The 22,723-nt window shown below is 37.6% G+C and overlaps 1 protein-coding gene across 12 annotated transcripts in view; it reads right to left on the bottom strand.

Annotated features, from left to right (window-relative positions):
* Positions 1-22,723, bottom strand: part of DOCK10 (dedicator of cytokinesis 10) — a 237,318-nt gene that overhangs the window by 22,307 nt on the left and 192,288 nt on the right. For 8 of the 12 annotated variants that reach the window (XM_030575220.1, XM_030575211.1, XM_030575212.1 and 5 more), the window contains 16 exons: positions 21,907-22,028; positions 21,705-21,819; positions 21,245-21,311; positions 20,456-20,503; positions 19,660-19,761; positions 16,577-16,701; positions 14,478-14,590; positions 13,088-13,225; positions 11,099-11,281; positions 10,366-10,476; positions 8,707-8,922; positions 7,877-7,934; positions 7,445-7,543; positions 4,825-4,931; positions 2,271-2,393; positions 501-614 (listed from right to left, as the gene is read on the bottom strand). In XM_030575220.1, the coding sequence (XP_030431080.1) occupies positions 501-614; positions 2,271-2,393; positions 4,825-4,931; positions 7,445-7,543; positions 7,877-7,934; positions 8,707-8,922; positions 10,366-10,476; positions 11,099-11,281; positions 13,088-13,225; positions 14,478-14,590; positions 16,577-16,701; positions 19,660-19,761; positions 20,456-20,503; positions 21,245-21,311; positions 21,705-21,819; positions 21,907-22,028 (1,841 nt within the window). The remainder of the gene's footprint in view (positions 1-500; positions 615-2,270; positions 2,394-4,824; positions 4,932-7,444; positions 7,544-7,876; positions 7,935-8,706; positions 8,923-10,365; positions 10,477-11,098; positions 11,282-13,087; positions 13,226-14,477; positions 14,591-16,576; positions 16,702-19,659; positions 19,762-20,455; positions 20,504-21,244; positions 21,312-21,704; positions 21,820-21,906; positions 22,029-22,723) is intronic. The other 4 variants (XM_030575215.1, XM_030575217.1, XM_030575222.1 and 1 more) reach the window with 2 other exon arrangements.

Here is a 22,723-nt window from a genome sequence, read left to right as displayed (position 1 = left end):
GCTAAAGCACAGTAGATAGCATACAAATACTGTACTGCATATTGCATAGAATCAGAAGGGGCTGAAAAGCGAAGGTCAGAAAGTCACGAAGAAACACAACAAATTAGCTACTGTTCACAGCTCTAGTTTATGCTGATTAGAAAGATAGGACTGAATACTGAGGGCAATACTAGCTTTTATTAAATGCTTACTCACGTAAAACATCACTGACCTTGACTTCAAAATCAGCTTTGCCTGAGTAAAGAATGACTAGAAATTGAGGTGCAAATTCTGCTCTCAGTCACACGAGTGTAAATCTACTCTAACAGTTTACACTGATGTAAAGACTTCTGGGCTCAGTTCAGGCTTTTTAATTACTATTACTACATAGTTTCAATGTTGACCATGTTTGCCTAGTTTAATTTTCTTAAGAAAAGTGTGTCCAGAATGATTTTCTCAAAATGTGTACCTTTATATCTATAGATACACGGACTTATACACAGAATCTGAGGCTGACGTACCTGCCCATAAAAAGCAACACGATAGTATCGGCCAAATAAACGTTTCTCAGAATTCACTACTTCTGCGACCTTCAGATATGATCGATGGATGTCATAGTACAGATCTGACAGTCTCTAAGGTAAAAGGGAACAGAAAAAGTGCAATGTAAAATTATATTTTTAAAGGCTTTATTCAGGTTAAATTTGCCACCATGGGATTTCCAATCATGTGGAGGTGGCTACCTTCTTTATTCTCAGTAGCAGCTGCAAGAGGTCAATTTCAAGACTTCTGCCTTCTCCTGGCCACACAGTTTTAGGGTGGTAGTAGTCTTCCTGCATAGCTCCATAAGGAAAGAGTTACAGTATAAGTCTGTCCCAATGTGTAGAAAAAGAAATCTATCTGGGACTGGTCCCCCCCCCATCTGGATGGCCGGTGATGAGGCTACTCAACCTGATTACTGAGCTGTGATTCAGTGGGAACGGAATGGAATGAAGAGCACATTCTGAGAGACACATCACAGAAGGGGCAGCCTCAGGACAGGCATCAGGAGTCTCTGTATACCACCTTTGCACCTTATTCCTTCTCAGTTTCAGTTATTCTATAACTTTATTATCATAGTGTGAACTTTTGGTAAAAGCCATGTTTTGCACTGGGGCCCTGCTTCCCAAATTACATCCCATGCTAAGTTACCTTTTTCCAGTTTAAACAAGGAAATCAATGACTTGGATTATTATTAAGTAATTGCTTTTCTACTTGAAATTAAAGAAAAACAAAAGCAAACACGGAATAATTTCAAAATTAAATCCTTTATCCTGTAATTTAGGTTATTTTTATGCTTAGGTATATCTAAACACTTTCACTGCTAAAAATCAACTCTTTCATAAATGCATATACCAATTCCTATTCATTTGGTCAAAGGAGTTGTAAAAATAAGAAGAGACCTCTAGAAGGGACATATAATGCAAGACATAGACTAAAATCTCTAAATAAAATATGGCTAGAATTTTGATGTAATTTCACCAGGCAACAATATTATGGTTTTAATGAGCTTTACGGGCTCATTTGTCCAAAGGAATTTGCGAGTGTGATTTTAGTGCCTATGAAAGGAGCAGGATTTGAAATCAAAACCCTTTATCCATTCATGGCACAGGTAAAGCATAAGTGATAGCGATGTAAGTGTCCATCCTCTGTCCCACCAATGTACCCAAACCCTGAGCTGGTGGGTTAGAGAGTAGATCATTTCCCACCTCCCCCAACAATCCAGTTAGTCTTTCTGCTTTGACTGTCCAAAAGGGGATTGTTTAGACCCCAATCCTGCAATGAACTTCAAATAGGCACAGGAGCCTGCCTACTTTTTGAGATCATTGCATGTCAGGGTATCAGTCATTATAGTGATGTGAACCCCAATCCTCTTGGAACTTTGCTAAAGGCCAATATACTCATTTCATGTAGGCTATGGAACAGCCATGAAGATGGAACAATGTTTGGTCACTATCTTAATAGGTGACAGTATATGGTAATTTTGCTAATGTAGGTCTGAATAATGAAAACTATATCTAGGGGATCTCAGATCTACAGAAACCATAGAAAATGTATTTTCATGGGGTTTTCATAACCTTGCTGAGGCTTCAGACAAGATATTTTTAACTTAGCCATCCAAAGACGAACGAACCCCCACCCAGCACTATTAAAATAAAATTAAAATATGCCAATTCAAACAACACTGGTCTGTGTTTTCCTCCTACTCTTTGTTTTTTAAGACAGAAATTTTAATTGGAAACCCAGCTTACTTTAAAATCTCTTTGTTTCTCAAATACAGCAATGATAGGCTTGTTAACTTCAGCAATCAGTTCATATCTTTCAGACTTCCACAGGTATTCAACACACAATTCCAGCTGCTTCACAAGGATATTCTGTAATCCCACAAATAAAAATTCTATGATGACTTGCTTGTTGATTGCATTTGGTAATTATGATGGCATCAGCAGTACATATATACATTTTTTATTTCAATATGATTTCTTCTATACAGTAGGTTAATATAGTCCTAAGAAGCTTAGTAAGAAATTGGTGAAAATCATTTGGCAACCTGCTACCGTCTTGTGTAGGTCTAAGTACCACTGTAAAGGTTCAAAATGCCAAAAATAAGAAATTCCCGACGCTTCAGAAACCACCAGCTATCATATATCTGCAACCATACCACCTGGTGGTAGCTTGCAGAAGCATAACACGAGAGAAGTAATGCCAGGCTTGTTCAGTCAGTACTTGGGCCTTTGAAGAACACACAGGTGATACAGAAAGTGGTGCTATCTAGTGGATCACTAGCACTCTTCCATCAGAGCCATTAGCAAGTCAGTGGATGAGATATAAAACATTTATAGACAGACAAAGACCCTATGGCACTTTTTTGGAGAAGCAGAGGGATGTTTTAGTCAGGGTTTCCTTCCTATATTTCAATTCTGGTATTTTACAGTCGGTCAAGCTATAATTCCACCCCAGTTATTTAAATTGGATGTTTTTGTGGCTTTATTGTGCATTGTTAAACAGTTGCCATATTTTAGGTGAAAGGAGTCTGCACTGGGTAAAGTGATCCCTTAATATAGTTTATCATATTTATAATGTGCACAGGAATCATATAAAAATATTACTGCCCTCCAGAAACATATGCGTATCTTTTAGCAAAGGCTACACTATAGGTTTGGGATAGAACTAAAGACAAGTTCTTTTTTCCTCACCAATAACAGCCATTGCAAATAATTCAGATCTTAACTCAAATCATAAACCAGATACTTTTAAAGATTGGGCGAGCCATGGAATACATACAGTTGGCCCTCTATTCAGTAAAGAAACTTTTCTAACTTATTTAGTAATAAAAACTATCTTTGACTATCCCACTCTCCTGTGGTACCAGTGTTTTCAGGTTAGGCATTATAGTTCTCAACTTTCTAGAAAAACTGTTTTATACAGAAAGCTAATTTTAAGAGACGTAATGGCATCAGGTGAATTAGGAAAGAAAAAATTATAGTTAATTTACATCAAAATTTACAGAAAACTATCCAAATAAAAAAAATGTCCATATGTGACATGCTGGGAAAAGGACCTGGATAAACAAATTACCCCAGAGTAATGAGGTTTGATCTTGAAAGGAGTACCAGCAACCTCACAGCACCAGCAACCTCGTAGCACAATAAAAGAAAATTTCTTGAAGATACTGTTTCAGTGGTACCTCACACCAGCTAGCTATATGTTGAAAAACTTGCGGTGAAAGAGGAGATTTTATGCATGTGTGGTGGGCATGTCCAGCCATTAGAGAGTACTGGATGTAATCTATAGCCAATATCACAAATTGCTGGCTATTTATTACCAAATAATCCTTTAATAATCCTCCTGGGAATTCTGTGTGGAAATGGTCACACAAAAGGAAATGAAGAATTAATCTGTCATCTGCTAGTACAGTAGGACCTCTGAGTTACAAACACCAGAGTTACAAACTGACCAGGCAACCACACACCTCATTTGGCCTGGAAGTATGCAATCAGGCAGCAGCAGAGACACAAAACAAAACACAAAACAAATATTAGCACAGTACTGTGTTAAACGTAAACTACTAAAAAATAAAGGAAAAGCAGCATTTTCCTTTAGCATAGCAAAGTTTCAAAGCTGTATTAAGTCAATCTTCAGTTGTAAAAAGAACAACTGAAAGGACTTTTTGAAAGAACTATAATACGAACAACCTCCATTCCCAAGGTGTTCGTAACTGTGAGATTCTACTATAGCTGCTTGGCTATTGATAGCCTCTCACTGAAAAAAGAAAAAATTAGTCCAGCCATAGAGCAGTGGTTCCAAAATATGGGAAGTGGTTGTTCAAGAAAAATTAACACATCAATTACATACCCAGCAAAACAGACAGAGGACAAATATGTACTTAGATATTTGGTTATCATTTATTCAATACTCAAAGTACATTTACCTACAGAAACCCCTATCACACCTTTTCAATTTTTTGGTATATTAATATTTGATAGACTTGCCTGGTTTGTTAAATTTGTGTAGACAGATTTCACCCTATTTAATAAAATGACATGTCACAGCTGTGGTAATGATGCTCTGTAACGGTAACATTCTTCTAAATAGAGAGATCTGGTTACTATATTCCTTTATAATGTCTCTTTAAACAACAACTTATTTTGGATTTTATTTTGCTTCCAATATTTACATGACAAGGATTTATAACCTGGTTAACACTTCCTAAATAAATAAATAGCTTAATCCCCCACCCCCCTTAAAGTAATGAAGTTAAAAGAATACAGAACAACATTATTATTTAAATCTACCATTGCTAACCTCATTATATGGAGTATCTTGCATTCCAGAATCTTCTTTCATAGCTCCTTCCTCTTTAATGTTTGGGGTAATATTTAGAAAAGCTGGCCATCCCATGGAAAATAAGCCTTGAAGTACAAGCCATGAAAATGCTAAATTAATACTTGTATAACCATGGATTTTAAAAGGCTATAGGATGTTGTAAAATGGCAACCAGTTTTATATGACTAGGATTATTACTTTTTTATTTTTTTACAATCCAGGTGATGAGTGGCACAAATGGAACTGATTGAATTTATGACACATTATTCTAAGTTCCATCTGTGGCATAAATCCACTTATCTAGGCAGATACACTAATATGTATTCATAAGACAATGATCTCAGAGAAATCTTCTCCTTTCCTCTGCGTGTCACTACTCCACTTGTGTTGTATCACACTGTCAACCCATACAAAACTACACATAGAAAATAGTATTCTACAGTAATGGTACAATAGCATTACTACAGGGCTAGAGTCCGCCACTCTTACTCATGCTGACTAGTACCATCGGCCCTTATCCTGCAAAGAATTATATATTTAACTTGACACACTATGTGTAATCCTTCTGAAGTCAATGAGAGCACTCATAGTGCATAAAATTAAGCATGTAAGTAGATCAGTACTTTTCAGGTAGACTATGTACAAAATACAGTATTACTCACTAAGGGTAAGATTGGCAGAATCTGGCCCATAGTGTTTTGGGCCACTAATGCCTTAGTGTTTTTTAAAAGGAAAATCTGCCAGAGAAGGTGATGTTAAGTTTAACAGTAGAAAAATTTGAAGGGTGGTAATTTATTAAATTTAGAGTGAAATATACTATACCACTGTGCACAGAAACACAGAGGCACATACCACAAAGGGGTTGCTATTACTATTTGTTTTGACTTATTTGATGTTTTACTGTCTCTGAGTTTTGACATTACCCTTAAGTTGTTCATTCTTTACATGCATGACTTTCCCACACACTCCCTCCTTGATGAAAAGCATACTTCTCTTAATATATTTCGTCTCACTCCTGCAGATGATGCGACTTCACCATTTATGAGCTATCAGACTATTCTCTCCTTTCCAAAAGCACACATCTTATTTCCCCCACACCCTTAGTATTTATTCTCTTTTCCACAGAAGCAATTCTTTATGGAAGCTGTGCCTTTATTCTCTTTTCCACAGAAGCAATTCTTTATGAAGCTGTGCCAATAGAGCTAGCTCATGCTGAGAGCAACCTTGAAATGTAAGTTTAATAAACTAACAGAGATTGGCAGAGGAACAATATAATTAAAGAAAAAAAATCACTTTTTATTTCTCTGCTAGGCGCTAAGTAAAATAATCTAGACTAGCAATTACGTGTAGACAATCAGATATTGGGCCTGATCCTCCTCACACTGTCGTCAAATGGGAGTTTTTTCACAGACCTCAATAAGAGCAGGATAAGTCTCATTGCTACCTTGATTCTCCAGACACACAAATGATGTATAAGCCTCAGAAAAATGACATTCTGTAGGAGTTTTACATGGCTACACTCATCTCAGGCTTGGTAAAATGAAGGCTTTACATAAAAAAAAATAAAATAACGCTTCCTCCTTTTAATAGATTCTAGCCCTAATCGATGCATTTAATGGGTTTTCTCTGTTAATGTGAGATGGAAAGATATTATTGTCAACTCTGAAAATGGTTTTGCAAATGATTGGGAAGTTGAATACATTAATTTGAACATCAATTCTGAGAGGAGCAGCATTACAGTAACTGCAACATTTCTTTTTTTTTCTTTATTTTTCCCCTTGAAATGAGGTGATTTAATGTAGCCATAAAAATCCTGTGGCCGGAAAAAGTCACCCAATTGGGAATGGGGGTCCAAAAGTCCTAACAAAGTCAAGGAATTTCATTCAAAATGTAATCACATATTTTTTTCTGCACGGGCATTTCACTATTACACTAAATAAATGGTTGAACCATAAAACTTGATTTATCACAACCTGTATAAAAAAAAAAAAGGGCGGGGGAGGGGCTAAGAGATACTCTTGCACCCTGCAGAACTGGGCTTTTAATGTTTTATCATATGATAAGGAAGAAAATGAACTCCAATTAAAAAGCTGTCCATCGTATACTATGTACAATATCATTATCTGGATGTTAATTTTTTCTGACTGTACAATCAAGGTCTTATTTTTACTTCTGTTATTGGACATTGATGATGTATAATTGTTTAATAATATTGTCCTTTTTAAGCAGTTTATCTCACTTTGAAATTAAAATTACAGGATCCTATTATGATGCATTTTCGTGCAAAACTCCCACTGACAAAAGTAGGAGTTTCCTGCCTGGATCAGTAGCAGAATGGCTTGTTGTTGGTAAACACTGTAACTAGTGACATACTGTACAATTCATCAGGATAATTAATTAGTCCAACCAAAATGAGCATCAGAAAAATATCATACAATATTTCCTAGTATTAACTGCTTTCTATTAAAAACATAATCATGCAACATAATTCTTTCCCCTTTTGAGAACATCTTCTTTCACTAGATCAGTTTAAGAGCCGTAACTCAATTTTCTAAATGATGTTACTTGACCCATAAACAGGCATGGTTAGAACACTCACTTCCTCCATTGTGAGTAGTTAGTAACAGATTACTATCAGAGACTTGAACATCTTCCAGGAGCATACGTGAGGTACAAATCTTTTCCATTTTCCAGTAACCTATGGTAGTGTAAGATGTTATTAGTATAGTGCTACTGGTATGTGTTAATAACATGCATATTTAATAATGACACACTAACAAATTAAGCATTCTCTTAGCACTAAAAAACTAAACATTCAATTAACCTCTTACATATAAAATATGTATTTTATTTTGCTGTTAACAATAAGAATTTACTAGTCTCATATCTCAAACACATGTGAAGGGTACAAGCAGCAGGATAGCTTGAAAAGAAAACAAATGAGATCTGAATGAAGTAAAACAGTTGCAAAAATGTGTTCAGTTGAATAATTCTCTACATTAATTATTGCATTTGAATACATTTAACTTACCTTTTCTTTTCAGATATTCTGCAATGAGGGCAGCTATATGGATATAGCACATAGCAGCCTGAAACCAGAGACCACATAAATACATTAAAGTACACCACAGATCTTACATTATTAGTTTGCTGAGGGTCAGAAACCCTCTTCGTTGTCAGAATATGTTTTGGAAAAGGGGAAACAAACTTAGTTTGATAATTTGAAGAAATCACAGGTCAAATACCGAGTCCTTACTCAGGCAAAACTACCACTGATTTTAATAGAAGTTTCGCCTACATACGTATAGAGCACGGGTTAAACAAGAGTGTCAAGATCTAACCCATAGAAAACACATGGTTACTTTGGAAACAAGGTATTATTAGGCTAAGATTTTGGGGTTCAATTAATCAATTTAATACAAATAACATTTTTGCCAAAAAGAAAAAATTGGGCTATGACCCAGATCATATCCTGTGCTGAAAAACAAACAACCCAGAAGGGAATGGAAACTACATAGTCTTGTCATTAGGAAATTACATTGTGTTTAAACACGATTTTAACAGCTGAGTTGGCTAACAGGAAGCTGACAATGGCCTTGTGGTCACTGTAGACAAAGACAAATCATGCTCAGCAATGTGTCAGCTAGTCATGGTTAATCCCTGGTATATAGCCTGTAATATACAGCACATTCAGGCATTTTTCAACCCAGTCCACATCTTATTTTAGTCACATGAGGGAAACTGCACATTTAGCTTAGATAATAATCATCATAATTAAAAATACCAAGCTTTTATTGAGTGCTTTTCATTTGTAGATCTCAATCTAAATACTGACTGATTTCTTTGTCTTACGTAAATTACCTCTGATAAATCTCCATTTCTAGCATGAATCTTGGCCATGCTTTCAAGCCAAGTCCTTCGTAATTCAGGTGTACTGGCATATGAATTTGCTAGACTGTACTGCAGGTCTACAAGCATCTCTGGGTCCTTCTCATGTTCCTTCATCTGAGCTGTGGCCATTAAAACTGTCCTGATGCGTTTGGTCAGGTCTTTCACCTCTGCTGGAAAGTGACTGTTCTTTGGAAAATATAAGCAATGAATCACTGAAAAGGCCTACAAAGCCATACTTTTATCATGTTAAACTATAGTATCACCCCTGACTGGGCCTGAAGTCAATGGATAGACTCCTATTTAGATCACACTCATAGTCCCATTATATTTACATATTTGAACAGTTCTCTGCCATTTATTTACTGATGTGTCACAGCATCCATTAGAAATCCTAGTCCATATTCTGATTTCAGTTATACCACTGTCTATATGGAGTAACTCCACTGAAGTCAATGGACTGACGCTGGGGTAACAAGTGAAAATATGACCATATGTCTGTTGCTAAATTTACTGCCAGATTTGGATACACTTACTGATGCAAGTAATACCTTACTCCACAGGTAGCCTCACTAACATCAATGGCAGAAGGTAGTATTCAGTGTGAAAAATGGTATCTCAGTCTTGCCCATAACCATTCCAAACCACACAAGATTAAAATTTGATCTTCCTATCAGCCAGATCACAGATTATTCCTCAAGAAAAACGTATGTCAGTTCTGCTGGGGTTTTTTTTGAGATGGGCGACAATAAATTCTGATTTTCAGGGCTGTGGGGTTTTGTTTGTTTTTTTGCATAGGTGTAGAGAGCATAACGATACAGGAAAAAAAACTGTGCCTTTCTTTTGATTGGCAGGTCTGAGAATGCTACAAAAGCAGAACACACAGATACAAGATTAACAGATGAAAGATAAAAGATGCCCTTTAACAAAATAAAATACAGGTGCAATTCCCATGTTACTTACACTAATTTTACATCAGTGTAACTATTGACTTCAATGGAAAAACTCCTGATTTACACCACTGTTAGTGAAAGGAGAGTAAGCCCCATAAGAATAAAGTTGAAAATGTTTCCTGAAAAGCATTTGACAAGAGCTTATAAAAATACACAAGTTGTGATTTAAAACTGTTTTCTAATATATTTAGCAGAGTGGGGTCTAAACAAACACTTATTATGAGGTAAGCCCCTTATTTTGGGTTAGCAAATTATTCACAAGCAAATCTGGATTTTCTATTAAACATATTTATTATTCATAAGTATTTGCTAAATAGTAGGAAGAATAATTTCTAGCCTAAATATCAATTGGGAACTGTTAACTTCAACTAAATGCTATTTACAGTGTTTCACTGGTCTATGGCATAATTTCTGCTCCATGATTGGATGAGTGAAACATTTTCAAAAGGAGAACAACAAATTGTGAATAACAAATAATAAGTTCAGATGAACAAACATTTGTGTTATATTTATTAAGATTTTGGGATTCACAAACATTTACTTGACTAAATAATAACATGAACCATGAATCACTATAAAATGAAGTCAGTCTTTTTATTCATGAAAGTATTTGTGAATCAGTTCTTCCTATCATTCAATCATCTATAACAGGCAATGATAGACACAAAACCTTTCTTACTTTCATCTGCTTGTCTCCACTAGCAAAATTATTTATAATTGCAAGTGAATGTTGAAACCGAGATCCACCAATCCCTGCATCTGCAATCAATTGGCTTACAGCTTTGATGAGCTATCGGTGAAGAGGAAAAAAGAACAATGTATGATTACTAAAGGAAAGCAAAGTTTGGACATAGTTTTAATTCCCTGTTTTAAAAAATCAGCAAGAGTTGGAACTGATAGGGGGAGAGAAAAGGGCTTTTCACAAATATTTTATGAAGACAAAATATAAACAAATACATAAATATAAATAAACCGTCTTTTATATGTTTATAATTGTTTACATTTTTAAAATGTTAAATCCTGTCTCATCACTGTATTACTCCAGTTTTATGCCCATGCATCTGTACTGATTGAATCACACTACTGTAAAATTGGAGATGCAAGTTAAGCCCACACTGGTGACACACTGAGTCAGATATGCTCCAACTGCTATATTCTGTGCCTGTGATGCAATGAAGCCATAAACCTGATTTAACTGGCCAGTTAGCTAAGTTTACAGCTGCTTTGCAACACCAGCACAAAGCAAAACAGCTGGAATGAACTGGTGAATATGGTCCAATGTTTTCAGACATGCCAGAAAAATTAGAACGACACAGAGAAATTGTGATTTCCAGAATTCAAAGAATCATTTCAGTGGAATATTTTTTATAGCCTGTATACATTGTTTAAAGTGCATCTTACATTTCACTCACCTGTAGATGGGACCTGACTATTGACTTCTGCTTATTAAATTCAAAGTTCTTTCTCATGAAAAAATAAAGAAGAGCAGATGCCTCTGTCTGAGTTGACCGTGACCTATGGTTACAGCATTTCAGGATTTCATAGCAGAATGATCCACACATGTCTGCTTGCCCCTGAAAAAATGCTGAAGGAAACTAGAGAAAAAAAAATGTCAAAATGTTTAGCACTTCTACTACTCCTTGGCACATTCATTTTGAATCAACATATTTTGTGTCAAACTTTCACTAAAAACAAGCCTCTTTCTCTCAGACACACCAGTGTCTAGCAAAAACATCTGCCACTAGCTAAGCATTCTCTTCTGTGTAAAAATAAAAGTAAGTGAAAACAGTGTGTGTAAGTTGTGTACAAAGCATTAATCAAATCCTGTTGTGTACAAAGTATCAGTTAAATTGACCTTCCAAATTTGTATCTGATGCACAAATAACATCATGTGCACTGAAAGCATAGTGAGGTGCAGCAGTTGCAATGGAAATAGCATAGTGAAGGGGACTGGAGAGAGTTCAGGCACCATTATAAAAGCTGACCAGTGAGGAGAAAAAAGTTTGGACTAGCACTAGAGCTGGGGAAATAATGGGTGTTTTGTGGAAGTCTAGAAAGGCTGAAAAAGTTCATTTCAGTTGGACTGAAAACAAAAAATTTCAAAATATTTGGTGAATCCAAAAGTTGAAAATTTTTTTTGGATTGAATTAAATGTTTCAGTTGACTTGAAATAAATATTTCAGTTTAAGTATTTTTAAATGTTTTTGAATTTATTTAAATAAATTTAAAATAAATTTCAAAACAAAAAGTTATTTCAAACAAAAAATGGAAACATTCTTATTTTTTGGGAGGGAGGGAAGGGGAAGGGAGGAGGTAAGGAAAGAGGGCTAGTTTATTTTCAAAACAAACAATTTGATGAAATTGGCATGAGTTCATAAAACATCTCAGTGTTGCCAAATCTGATATTTTTGCCAGACAACATTTTGCTGAAAAATTTTGCTCCTCTCTATTGATTACTATGCCTTTATGTCACATTAAGCCAATGTTCCCCCTGTGGCCAACAGTCTGAACAGCATTAGAAGGCAGAGTGTATAGGATGTAAAAGTCCAAGAGGCTCTGTTCATTGAGAGTACTGATCACAGGATGGAGACAGCAGAAAACAGAAGAAATGAGATGAGGGAGAAAAAAAGCATGTTTGGCACAGATCTAGATTGCTATAGAGATTATTATTCCCACAGGAGCCACTACTGAGATCAATATGCCTACAGACGTTTGGAGATAGAACACAACCCCTGAAGGCAATGAGGTGGATGGATCAGATGATGTTAGATATTTACTCTCCTGCCACTGCACATGCTCCTCTGGCTCCTGGAAGTCTGGTGTGTAATTTAAAGCAGGCTGTGACTGGTTTATCTTATGCTTCCTTTGGCCTTTGAGCTATGTTGCTGGAAGAGGCATGACCATATTGCTTTTCTTTTTTTTTCTTTTTTTTGCAATTTACAACCATTTTGGAAGAATGGCATGTAGCTTAAACTTTTCTCCACTACTGTGTTACATGCAAGGGACTGGACAATCAGATGCATTTTGTTTAATGTTACAAAATTACAGTAGCATTTCTCCCACTTCTCCTCAGCCATCACTATAATCCATCTGCCAAATCCTGATTATTTTTAAAATATGTCCTCAACTCCAGCTCTGATTTTGTAGCTTTTAGATCTGGTTCCCAGGCACAGTGAGGCAGTTCAGCGTCTAAGGGTTAGAAAATACTCCCATAATTATTTGTACCTACAAAACTGCAGATAGTAAATCAGATGGTCTTTTTCAACACGGATCCCTAAATACCAATGAAATGAAGAGACAGAAAGCACCTTAAAGTGTGAAATCCTCCACAAAGTTGGATTTGTTGCATCGCCCTGCCAACCTTATGTAACAGCTTTCAAATGGAATAAAAGGTTAGTTACCTTGCTCACAAACAACCGCAAGGCAGCAAAGACATGCTTGAGGGCTACTGCCGACTGGTTGACTTGCAAAAAGAGCAGATAGGTATCAAAGACCTTTTTCATCAGTGCATTCTGGCAATCAGATTGCTGGAGTTGTCTCTGAAAAATTAGCACACAAACAGGATTGTAATATTGTAATAATGGAACAGAAAATGGCTCCTTCGTTTTTTTTGCACCAAGTCCTAATGTGTTCAAACGTGGTAGTATCTTTAATGTCAGCCCTACAAGTGCTTAGAGGTTACCAGCAATGTGAGGCATTCTGCATGGGCTGCGGGCTCTTCATACCTACAGTAATATCAGACCATTGTTTTCCACTGTTCGTTCTCCCTATTCATTAACACTAACTACTACACATAGCACTCAAGACAGGGAAGTGGGATTCATGAGAACTGGGGTCTGTTGATGGCTGCCACTTTCTATCTGTGTGACCTTGAGCAAGTCACTTAGGCCAACATTTTCTAACTTAAATGCCTTCAGTTAGACTTCTAAAACCATACTGCAAGAATAGCTTGATCAGTGACCTGATTTTAAGAGGTGCTGAGCATCCACAACGCCTGCTGACTTCAGTAGAAGCTATTTCAGCATCTCTGAAATTCAGATGTCTTTGGCCATGTCTACACTTACCAGTAGATTGGCACTGCTGCAATCAATACAGCAGGTTTTGATTTAGCAGGTCTGGTGAAGACATGCTAAATCAATGGCAGAGCGCTCTCCCATCGATTTGTGTACTCCACATTTCCGAGAAGAGTAAGAGAAGTGGGTGAGAAAGCATCTCCTGTTGACAGCACGTGTAGACACCGCAGTAAGTCGACCTAAGCTACGTCTACTTCAGTTATGTTATTCATGTAACTGAAGTAGTGTAACTTGAGTCAACTTGCTGCGGTAGTGTAGACCAGCCCTTTTATTCAGATGCCTCAGTAAGTAGTTAGCAGCCTAAGTTTCAGGCACCCAAGTTTGAAAAGTTTGGCCTTAACTTCTCTGTGCCTCAGTGTCTCCATTTTTTAAATGTGGATAATACTTACTCACCTTTGTAAAGGTATGGAGATTTTTTAATGACCGGTTTATATGAGATCAAAACATTACTATCATCACACCGTAGGAAGTGATGCTGTTTCCATGGGTCATCCCTTTTCCTAGCTCTTCTGCTCAGCCAGGACCCTTTAAGCCAGTACTTGCATGGGGGCTTAGTACTCCCCTTCCTTCACCCCATCAAAACCTCTAAATGAATGATTTGGCATTATATTTGTTTCTTTGTAATGTACATAGGGGCATTTTGAAACTTATTTAAAATTCTCTTTTCGCTCAAACCTATGACACCATTTCAAGGAGAATTTGCAACAATAGAAAATACCTGGTGGTTCTGAGTGAAAAGACACAGTAGATCAAGAATGGTGAGGCACACCTCTGTGGCAATATTTGCCTCTGTGTCCGCATAGTGTACAATGTCTGTGTCATTGGAGCTGCCTGCAGCAAAAGAAGTGGGAAGAGAACAACAAAGTGAGTATCAAGATAAATAACCCTCCAATCAGATCAAGAACTGCTTCCGAAATCAGTACATTCATTCGTTCCTAAGTGTGCACGTAAGCTAAAGGGGGAAATCGAAGGTTGCTTGCTTCAATTTTGTTAATTTTGTAACAACTTTTCAACTTTGCAGAATATTGTTTCTTTTTATGCATTATATCCTATCATCACATCTCCCTCAGAAAAAAAATTATGTGCAATAAACAAATGTATACTTGACATTTCCTGTCACACCATCTGCCACTAGTTACATATCTTTTTCAAGTCTGTCTATCTGTATCCTCTAGGTCTGTTAAGGGATAACTGTAGGGTACATCAGGCCGTGTGTGCAGAGGGCATTAAACCACTAGTAGCTGATGGAAGCATTCTACCCTTAAAGGACAAGGGCATGCAGGCTGCCTTCAGAGGACATGGGGAAAGTGAACTCTTACATAATAATTATTACATATATAAGTGAGCAGTGTGCATTCATTTTAGCATCCACCTTTAGATGTTATTTGTGCAAAAAGGGAATGGAACACTGTCCTCACCTGTTAAGGGTATCTTAACACTGCTGGAACTAAAACTCTGTCTCGCCTTGCATTCAGGGAGTACAAGCACTAGAATTCTGGCTGTCCACAGCACAAAAACACGGTGGGGGTGGCAATTGGAGAAGAAAGAATCCTTGAGCATTCTCCCCTCACATAAGCAGGCAATGACTGCTAAAATATGGCACAATATGTTCCATATGTGAGTTAGCAAATGCTTGACTTGTCTGCAAATGCTAGAATTCTAGAATGATATTCTAATGCTACAATTCACTCCAGTGAATTGCAATGCTGATGGGGAAAAGAATGGACATTTATTTTTTAAAGTGCTTTGAAGTGTGAGTGTAGTCAGAGCGGCAGCGCTGGGAGAGAGCTCTGCATGTAAACCACATCCCTTACGAGTGTAGCTCCCAGCGCTGCTGCCCTGATTACACTGACGCTTTACAGCGCTGTATCTTGCAGCACTCAGGGGGGTGTTTTTTCACACCCCAGTTGCAGCGCTGTAAAGTGTGAGTGTAGCCAAGGCCTGAGAGGTCACATTACTGTATTCTCTCACTGACACAGAATGCCATTCTTATTGTTAAATAGAGATGTGTGTAGGTATGCTTTAAGGATACCTGTTATTTTTAAATGTCCAATATACATTACTATCTTAATGAGCACACAAAATATTGCCTCTTGATTTTGGGATTAAAAGGAAAAGTGCGGTGTAAAATACTAAGGCATCCATTTTCATGAAATCTGCTTCCTATAGATCAAAGCACCAGGATGTGAAAATGGCAAGGAGATGACAATTTGCAGGAGTTACAGCCACACAGTATTTTGAACAGCCTTATTTGTCATGATTAAAGATGACTGAAAAATTCAGAATTTTGAAATTTTTCAATGGAAAACAGGACAATTTTTTCCTGAAAATACCTGCGAAGAGTCCAAATTTTTTTACCAGCTCTAGCACTTATCCTATTTCAGATGTTGCACACCTGACTGTACACTACTCCAAGGGGCAGGTTCTCAGCTGGTGCAAATTACCACAGAACTCAATGAGCTTGGCAAAAACGTGGGTAGTATGAATCCACTGAAGTCCATGGGAAGTCAGCACCTCTGCAAAGCAAGCTGCTAATTTCGTTTTCCAAATATGTGTTTAAGTACCTATCTTCAGGTTCTGATGTTTGCAAGTGTTGGCTTTTTTATCTTTACAGGTCTATATTCCAACTATTAATATTCATACAAGTTCCATTTCAGCCCGTAGGGCCTGATGCAAAGCCCATTGAAAACAATGTAAAGATTCTCATTGACTTCAATGGGCTTTGAATCAGACTCTTATACATTATGGTGCTGGGCTCTATAGAGAAATCTAAGATAGAGACAGACAAATAAGTAGATTCATTTCCTTCATACTTACTTGCCATGCTGCTGTCTATCATTTGCAAGAGTTTGGGGTTGGAAAATGCATTTTTGCCACGGATTATTGGTAATGTTTGAGATCTGTGATGTTTGTGGCCATCATGACTGGAAGTAGAATGTATCCTGAAATTGAAAAAGCACCATTTTCGGTTTAAATATTGTTATCATGTCCCTATAGTTTTTCCATGTCTCTCAGAATTATCTGCAGTATTTCTCAACGACTGTAAGGGAGACCAATGGATGCAAAATATTTCAGGTTAATATAGCTGAAGAACAAAGTCTTATATAACACAAGCAGATGTTTTGTGATTTCTTGAGATCACAGGAGACATCACAACATTTACTTATTACTAGGAAAAGCACTGGTTTAACCAGCTAACCAGTGTTTACACAACAGCCCTTTAGGGAAGAGGAATTGAGCTAAATCCTGTTGGTTTAGAATACAGAGAAAACTATTAACACCACAAATTATTAAACACAATTAATAAATAATGGGAGACTGAGGATTTTAGAATGGACAGTGATGATAAAAAAAGATACATGCTTTTTGCATTCTGCTAATTAATACAATAGACTATTTTGCTAAATAGAAGACATTTAAAACTAAGGGCACCAAATTCAGGCACATACATTCATACAAAGGTTCCAGAACAAAAATGGCCTCATTTTCAAAAGTACTAGGAACCCGCATCTGTTACTGAATTTAGTGAGAACTGACAGCACATCTGAAAAATCTGGTCCCTTTTATTTAGCTGCCTAAATATGGATGCCTAACTTTAAGTACACAGTTTTGAAAATTTTCTCCTGTGCACGTTATTTTCTGCATACAGGCCTAGAATCTGTATGAGTTTTGACTTGCACAGTTGGCACATGATCAAATCCTCAGAAGGAGGGGAGGGAGGGTTACTCCTAACCTTCCCTCCTGGTTTCCAACCCCATGCCCTACCATGGAATGGGAAGGAGGTTTATTCCCTGAAAATCACAAGTTTTCTGAGAGCCACAACATTCAGGAGAGCTGCCAAAAGCCATCCAAGTGGAGAGCTTATGCCTCAGGCCTCCTATCCTGACTGCCCACAGCTTCCATTTCAACATGACCCTGAAGGAGATCTTTCTTTAGTAGACGTGAAGGCCAGAAGGTACCGGTATGACAACCTAGTCTCCTACATACCACAGGCCAGGAAGATTTACCTGCATCAAACCCATAATTTCTGGCTGAGCTAGAGTGTGTTGTTTAGAAAGACAACCAATCTTGTCTTGTGCAGTCTTTAAGGACTTCAGCTGACTGAGAATTTACCACATCCAAGTTGTTCCAATGGTAAATTACCCTGACTGTGAAAAATATGGGCCTTTAAGCTGTGTTACCTAATCCTCTTTTTGGGGAGGAGGAGGGAGCTGGCTGTATGGTGTACAGAATTGTGGGAAAGGGAGCAGGATGCCACAGATGGTGGCTCCACTCCAACCTCATCATCTCCTGTCTTGCTCCCCCAAAGAGTGGAGTCCCATCTCCACCAAATACACACAGGCAAAGAGTAAGCTTTGCCCTTATCTTTTCCCATCAGGAGTAACCTGCCCAAGAAGAGGCCCTTCCCCTCATGGACATGTAAGGTAGAAAATCAGGAACCAAGGCACTAACAGTTTTAGCAATAAATTGAGCATTTATGTCTACTTTCCTCTCAACTAAAAATATCTCTGATTTGTTGGTAATTATTTGATTATATTACAAATATTTTTAGACGTTCAAAAGCACTCAGCTCCCTTTCAGTGGCCAGATTTCTGCTACCCAGCATGCTGCAAATCTGGTTCCAAGAGTCGCAATGGGAACTCCTGTGTGAAAATCTGACCCCAGCTGTTGAGCACTTGAAAATTTTATCCTGAGTTACTCTGAAAATCTAGCTCCACATTCACATGAAAATATATTGTTGGTCAGCAAACAAATAAACAAACATACATCTTCAAAAGCAGAGTGAAAGTTAGAAGGGTCATTGAAAAGTAATAATATTTTATTTAGCTCTTAACATATGTCTTTGCCATTCCTTAAAAATATTTTTACAGCCAAAAGGGCTAAATACTGCATTGGGAGGATTTAGACTGTAGCAGTCGCTTAAAACAGCTGCAGCATGCCTCATTCGTGGTGGGTTTCTAATTTTGTATCACCATGCTGGTTCTCCTGTAAACGTGCAGCAAAACAATAGCCTCTTCATGCTTTAATTCAAAGGCACCATGCCAGTTCCAGCTGTGAAATGAGATCAGCGCTTATTCGGGGGGGGGGGGGGGGGAGGGGGAAGGAGAGGAAAGAGAAATACTTCCTTTTCCTCATGTTTCATTTGTTCCAGCCATATGTGATGACATAGGCTTAAGATTTTGGGGTTTATTGGGTTTGAATAAGCTACGCATAGATAAACAATTTTATCTGAAAAGCACAGAATGGTGGGAATACAGCCTTTCCCAGCCTGCTCTTAGACAAAGTCTACAAACCACATAAAGTGAGAAATTCACTCCCTTCAAGTCCTTCTTTCCCGTCTTGGCTGCTCTTAGGGTAGCTACCTCAGGTTATTCAGCCCCCACCCTTGATCTTCTTTATCTAGAAAGCCACTCCCACTTCCCTGATCATCAGATGAGGCAATAAGTCACCTGTCTTGAAGAGTCAACAGAACCCACTTAACCTTTGTCAAGCAGGAGCAACACCTGGTAACATGGGAGCATATGTTATAAACACACATACTGATTTTCCCCTCAAGTGGGTATTAAGGCTATTACTACAATGCACATTTTACTTCTGCAGTTTATTCAGATGCTATAGGATAGAACGATTAAATTCAACTTAAAATGTACAATTTATTGATTATTTGGAGAAAAAAAGACCAGGAAAAAGGAGCATACATCTAGCTTATAAAATGGACACGATAATAAATGACTACACTACATGTAAATGTGGAAGTAACCAGATGGGGGCCAAACATAACCACCCAACAAGTGGCACTGTAAAGGGGTCTTTAGGTGGCTATAAATGAGCTTTAGGCCCTGTGTTTAGACCTATTCTGATCTAAATTTGGTTTAAGGTGTTGAAAGCTTAATAATTACCATTGCGGCAGTATACCAGATGTCTGACAAGATGAGTTAGATCCCTTAAGCGTTCCATTATTCTGGGTGGCCTGAGCAAACTTAAAGGCAGCAGCTATTTTCCTGTTAAGAGAAAATAAACGTTAACTCTGTTATGGTACGTGCCTCTGATTAGGTCATGTCAGTGAAAAACACAAATGTACCTGGCAAAACATGATACAAAGCATGAATTGGTTAATATAGCAACTCTACATTTTGCTGCTGAACATATGACAGGCAGCAAAGTTCATTGTTGTAGCATGAAATGAAAAATGAAGCATCATAACATGGTGAAACAGAAGTGTACGTCTCATCCTTGACAGCTGGAAAAATGATCTCATGCTCTTCAGTATAGTGGGCAGAGACAAATACTAGGGCCTGGGGAATCTCAGTTTCTAATGCTTTTGAAGCATTCATGGATGCATGATAGTGCCATTCCCTCACAGTTCTATGGTGACAAATAGAAGGATCTGTTCGTCCTTCTCTGGCATTTGCACTCAAAAACAAGATTGGGAAAACTCTAATATGATAGTCTAACTATTACAGCTTCATGCACTATCACAAGTAATCCACCTGATTGCCCAGGAAAATGGCTATATTAGTTGAGTTCCAAACATTCATAGGATTAAAAAAAAAAGCGTAGGTCAGTTACAATATTTAAGAATGATGCCTCCAGAATGAAATTGATATACATTAATGACTTTTAACTGAGTGTTAATCCCCACAGTAGTACTTAAAATAACAATGTCATCTACATTGTATAAGTAAAAATAATTACCTTATTATATTTCGTTTTCCTAGATATCTGAAATTTTGCAGGCAAACCCTGAAAGGCACAAAGTACATTTTGTAATGATTCTGTTTAGTGACATCAACATTTCCAAAATTCTGAGTCTTGATCTTTTTAAGAACACCCATGATAAATCCACCACTTTGTTAGCAAATGATCCAAGATCTCCCAGAACTTGGGAAACAGAAGGGGAGACTATCACTTCCACTCTATTATTGCCCATCTCTTCTCCCTGGGTTTGGGATTTCTGCAAGGTGACGGGGAAAAAACTGTGAGGATGTCTGCAGAAGGACAGTTTCTCCACCAACCTTATGGAACTTTTGTGGCTAAGTAAATGATGACCCAGTCAGTTCCATCTTATTCATCTTTCCCAGCTGAGCTGGTTAGGGGGTTCTGGGTTCAGTTCCAAGCACGGAGCCTGCAGGAGTTGTGCTCAGAAGGAGCCACAGAAAATTAGGTCAGGGCTAGGAACCCATGGAATGTGAATAGCTCTGGAGGAGGTTTGGAGAGGCAAAGGCCTTTCTTTTCCCGTGAGGAAGAGGAGTGGCAGCAAATCTCAACCCCAAACAGGAGAATTCATACAAAATTCTGTGAGGAAAACCCCAAAAAGAGTTTCCTATCTTTTCCCTGGAAATAGCCAATATAAGGATGATATAGTCTTTAATTATTAGCATACCTGAAATTTATCCCAGAGAGTAAAACATACAATTACTACAGCAGCTGCTAGAGAACAATATTATTTAACAAACCAGGAAACAAACCAGAGTGTGAACTTACTCTAAAATACTGAAGAAGTCCGCTATCTCTGTGAATGGAGCTCTCTGCCAGCAGGAAATCAATGTATCTGGAACCAGACATCAAAACATAGGAATTTAGCAATTATTGGAAACTGAGGATCCAAAGCCCACTGAAGACAGTGAAGAAATTCTCTCTTGACTTTACACTAAGTTAACATTGCATGCTTCTTTTGGCTGCATGCAGAAGATGTGCTTGAGAAGCACCCCCAGCACAGGTTTAATAGCAGTGTAGACAGTGAGGCACGGCTTACGCGAGTAGAATACAGACACACCGGATGTGTGGATCTGTACTCGAAGACATACCCTACATGGCTCTCTACTCATCCCTCTACAATGTAAAGCAGTGTGTAGCATAGACATAACATTAGCGAGGCCCTAAGGATTTTATAATATTACAAGTAAAAAAAAAATGCTTTTTAGGGATGTTTTTCTTTTTTTACCTTCTGAAATTGTTTTCATAATGTGAAGGAAACACATAAGAAGGCTTCTAGTTTCAGCCTGATCTAACTTGTCGAAGCGAAGAGTTGATCCAATCAAAGACAAAGGTCTCACAATCTGCGGGATTGGAAACACACTGGCTTATTGAGTATCAAGACAGACTTTTTAACTCTAAGAATTGTTTTCAAGTGTTTACGCATGTACCTTTTCACAGGTGTCAGTTCTCTCACTGTTCTTTTCATTGGTACTTGGGATAGACTCAAGACTTGCTAAGGAAGCTCTGGAGTCAGCATGGTTTGCTGCAGAGATAGCTATTGATGAAAAGGCTGTAAACAAAAGTCACGGCAAACATGCTAAAATAATGCATATGAGTACAAAAACTAATAGAAATAATGGAAAACCAAAAATATGTTGTATGTAGGATGGACAGCTTTGAACTGTTAACCTCTGTCATGAAGCTACTGTTGACTACATTTGGTACTAAAACATGCAACAAGTTGAATAAAATAATATAGTTTTGCTATTATTCATGGCATTAAAAAGAACCATTACTTTTTATGAAGGCCTGATTCAAAGCTCACTGAAGTCTGTAGAAAAACTCCCACCGACTTCAGTGGACTTAGAAATGGGCCTCAGATGAAGTAAACCAAGTAAGTTGTGTTTCTTCCCCTCCATTATATTTTGAAAATATAAAAATGCTTGCCTTATTAAAAATTCACACCTGCAGTACAGCATGTAATGACTTCTCCAGAGTGTGACTTTTTGATGTACCTAGCACACACTGTGAAGAAAGTGGCAACTCCCCATTCCATGGAGGTTTTAGAATTACAGGAGAATCTCTGTAAATATTTTTGAAGCATGAGGCAATTGCAAGAATACATTAGGAATTAATAGAACACTAAAGGCAAGGTTGGCATTATCATGAGAGGCAGTACAATAAGGAAACCAACAAAAGTAGGGTAGCTTCAGAAGAAAAATAAAATGGATCCAAAAATATGGGACAGAAGGAGAAACACAGGAT

This window comes from Gopherus evgoodei, chromosome 9, assembly GCF_007399415.2.
Source record: "Gopherus evgoodei ecotype Sinaloan lineage chromosome 9, rGopEvg1_v1.p, whole genome shotgun sequence".
Taxonomy (NCBI): Eukaryota; Metazoa; Chordata; order Testudines; family Testudinidae; genus Gopherus; species Gopherus evgoodei.
Note: the sequence above shows the minus strand (reverse complement) of the source record. Positions and strands in the feature narration are given on the sequence as shown.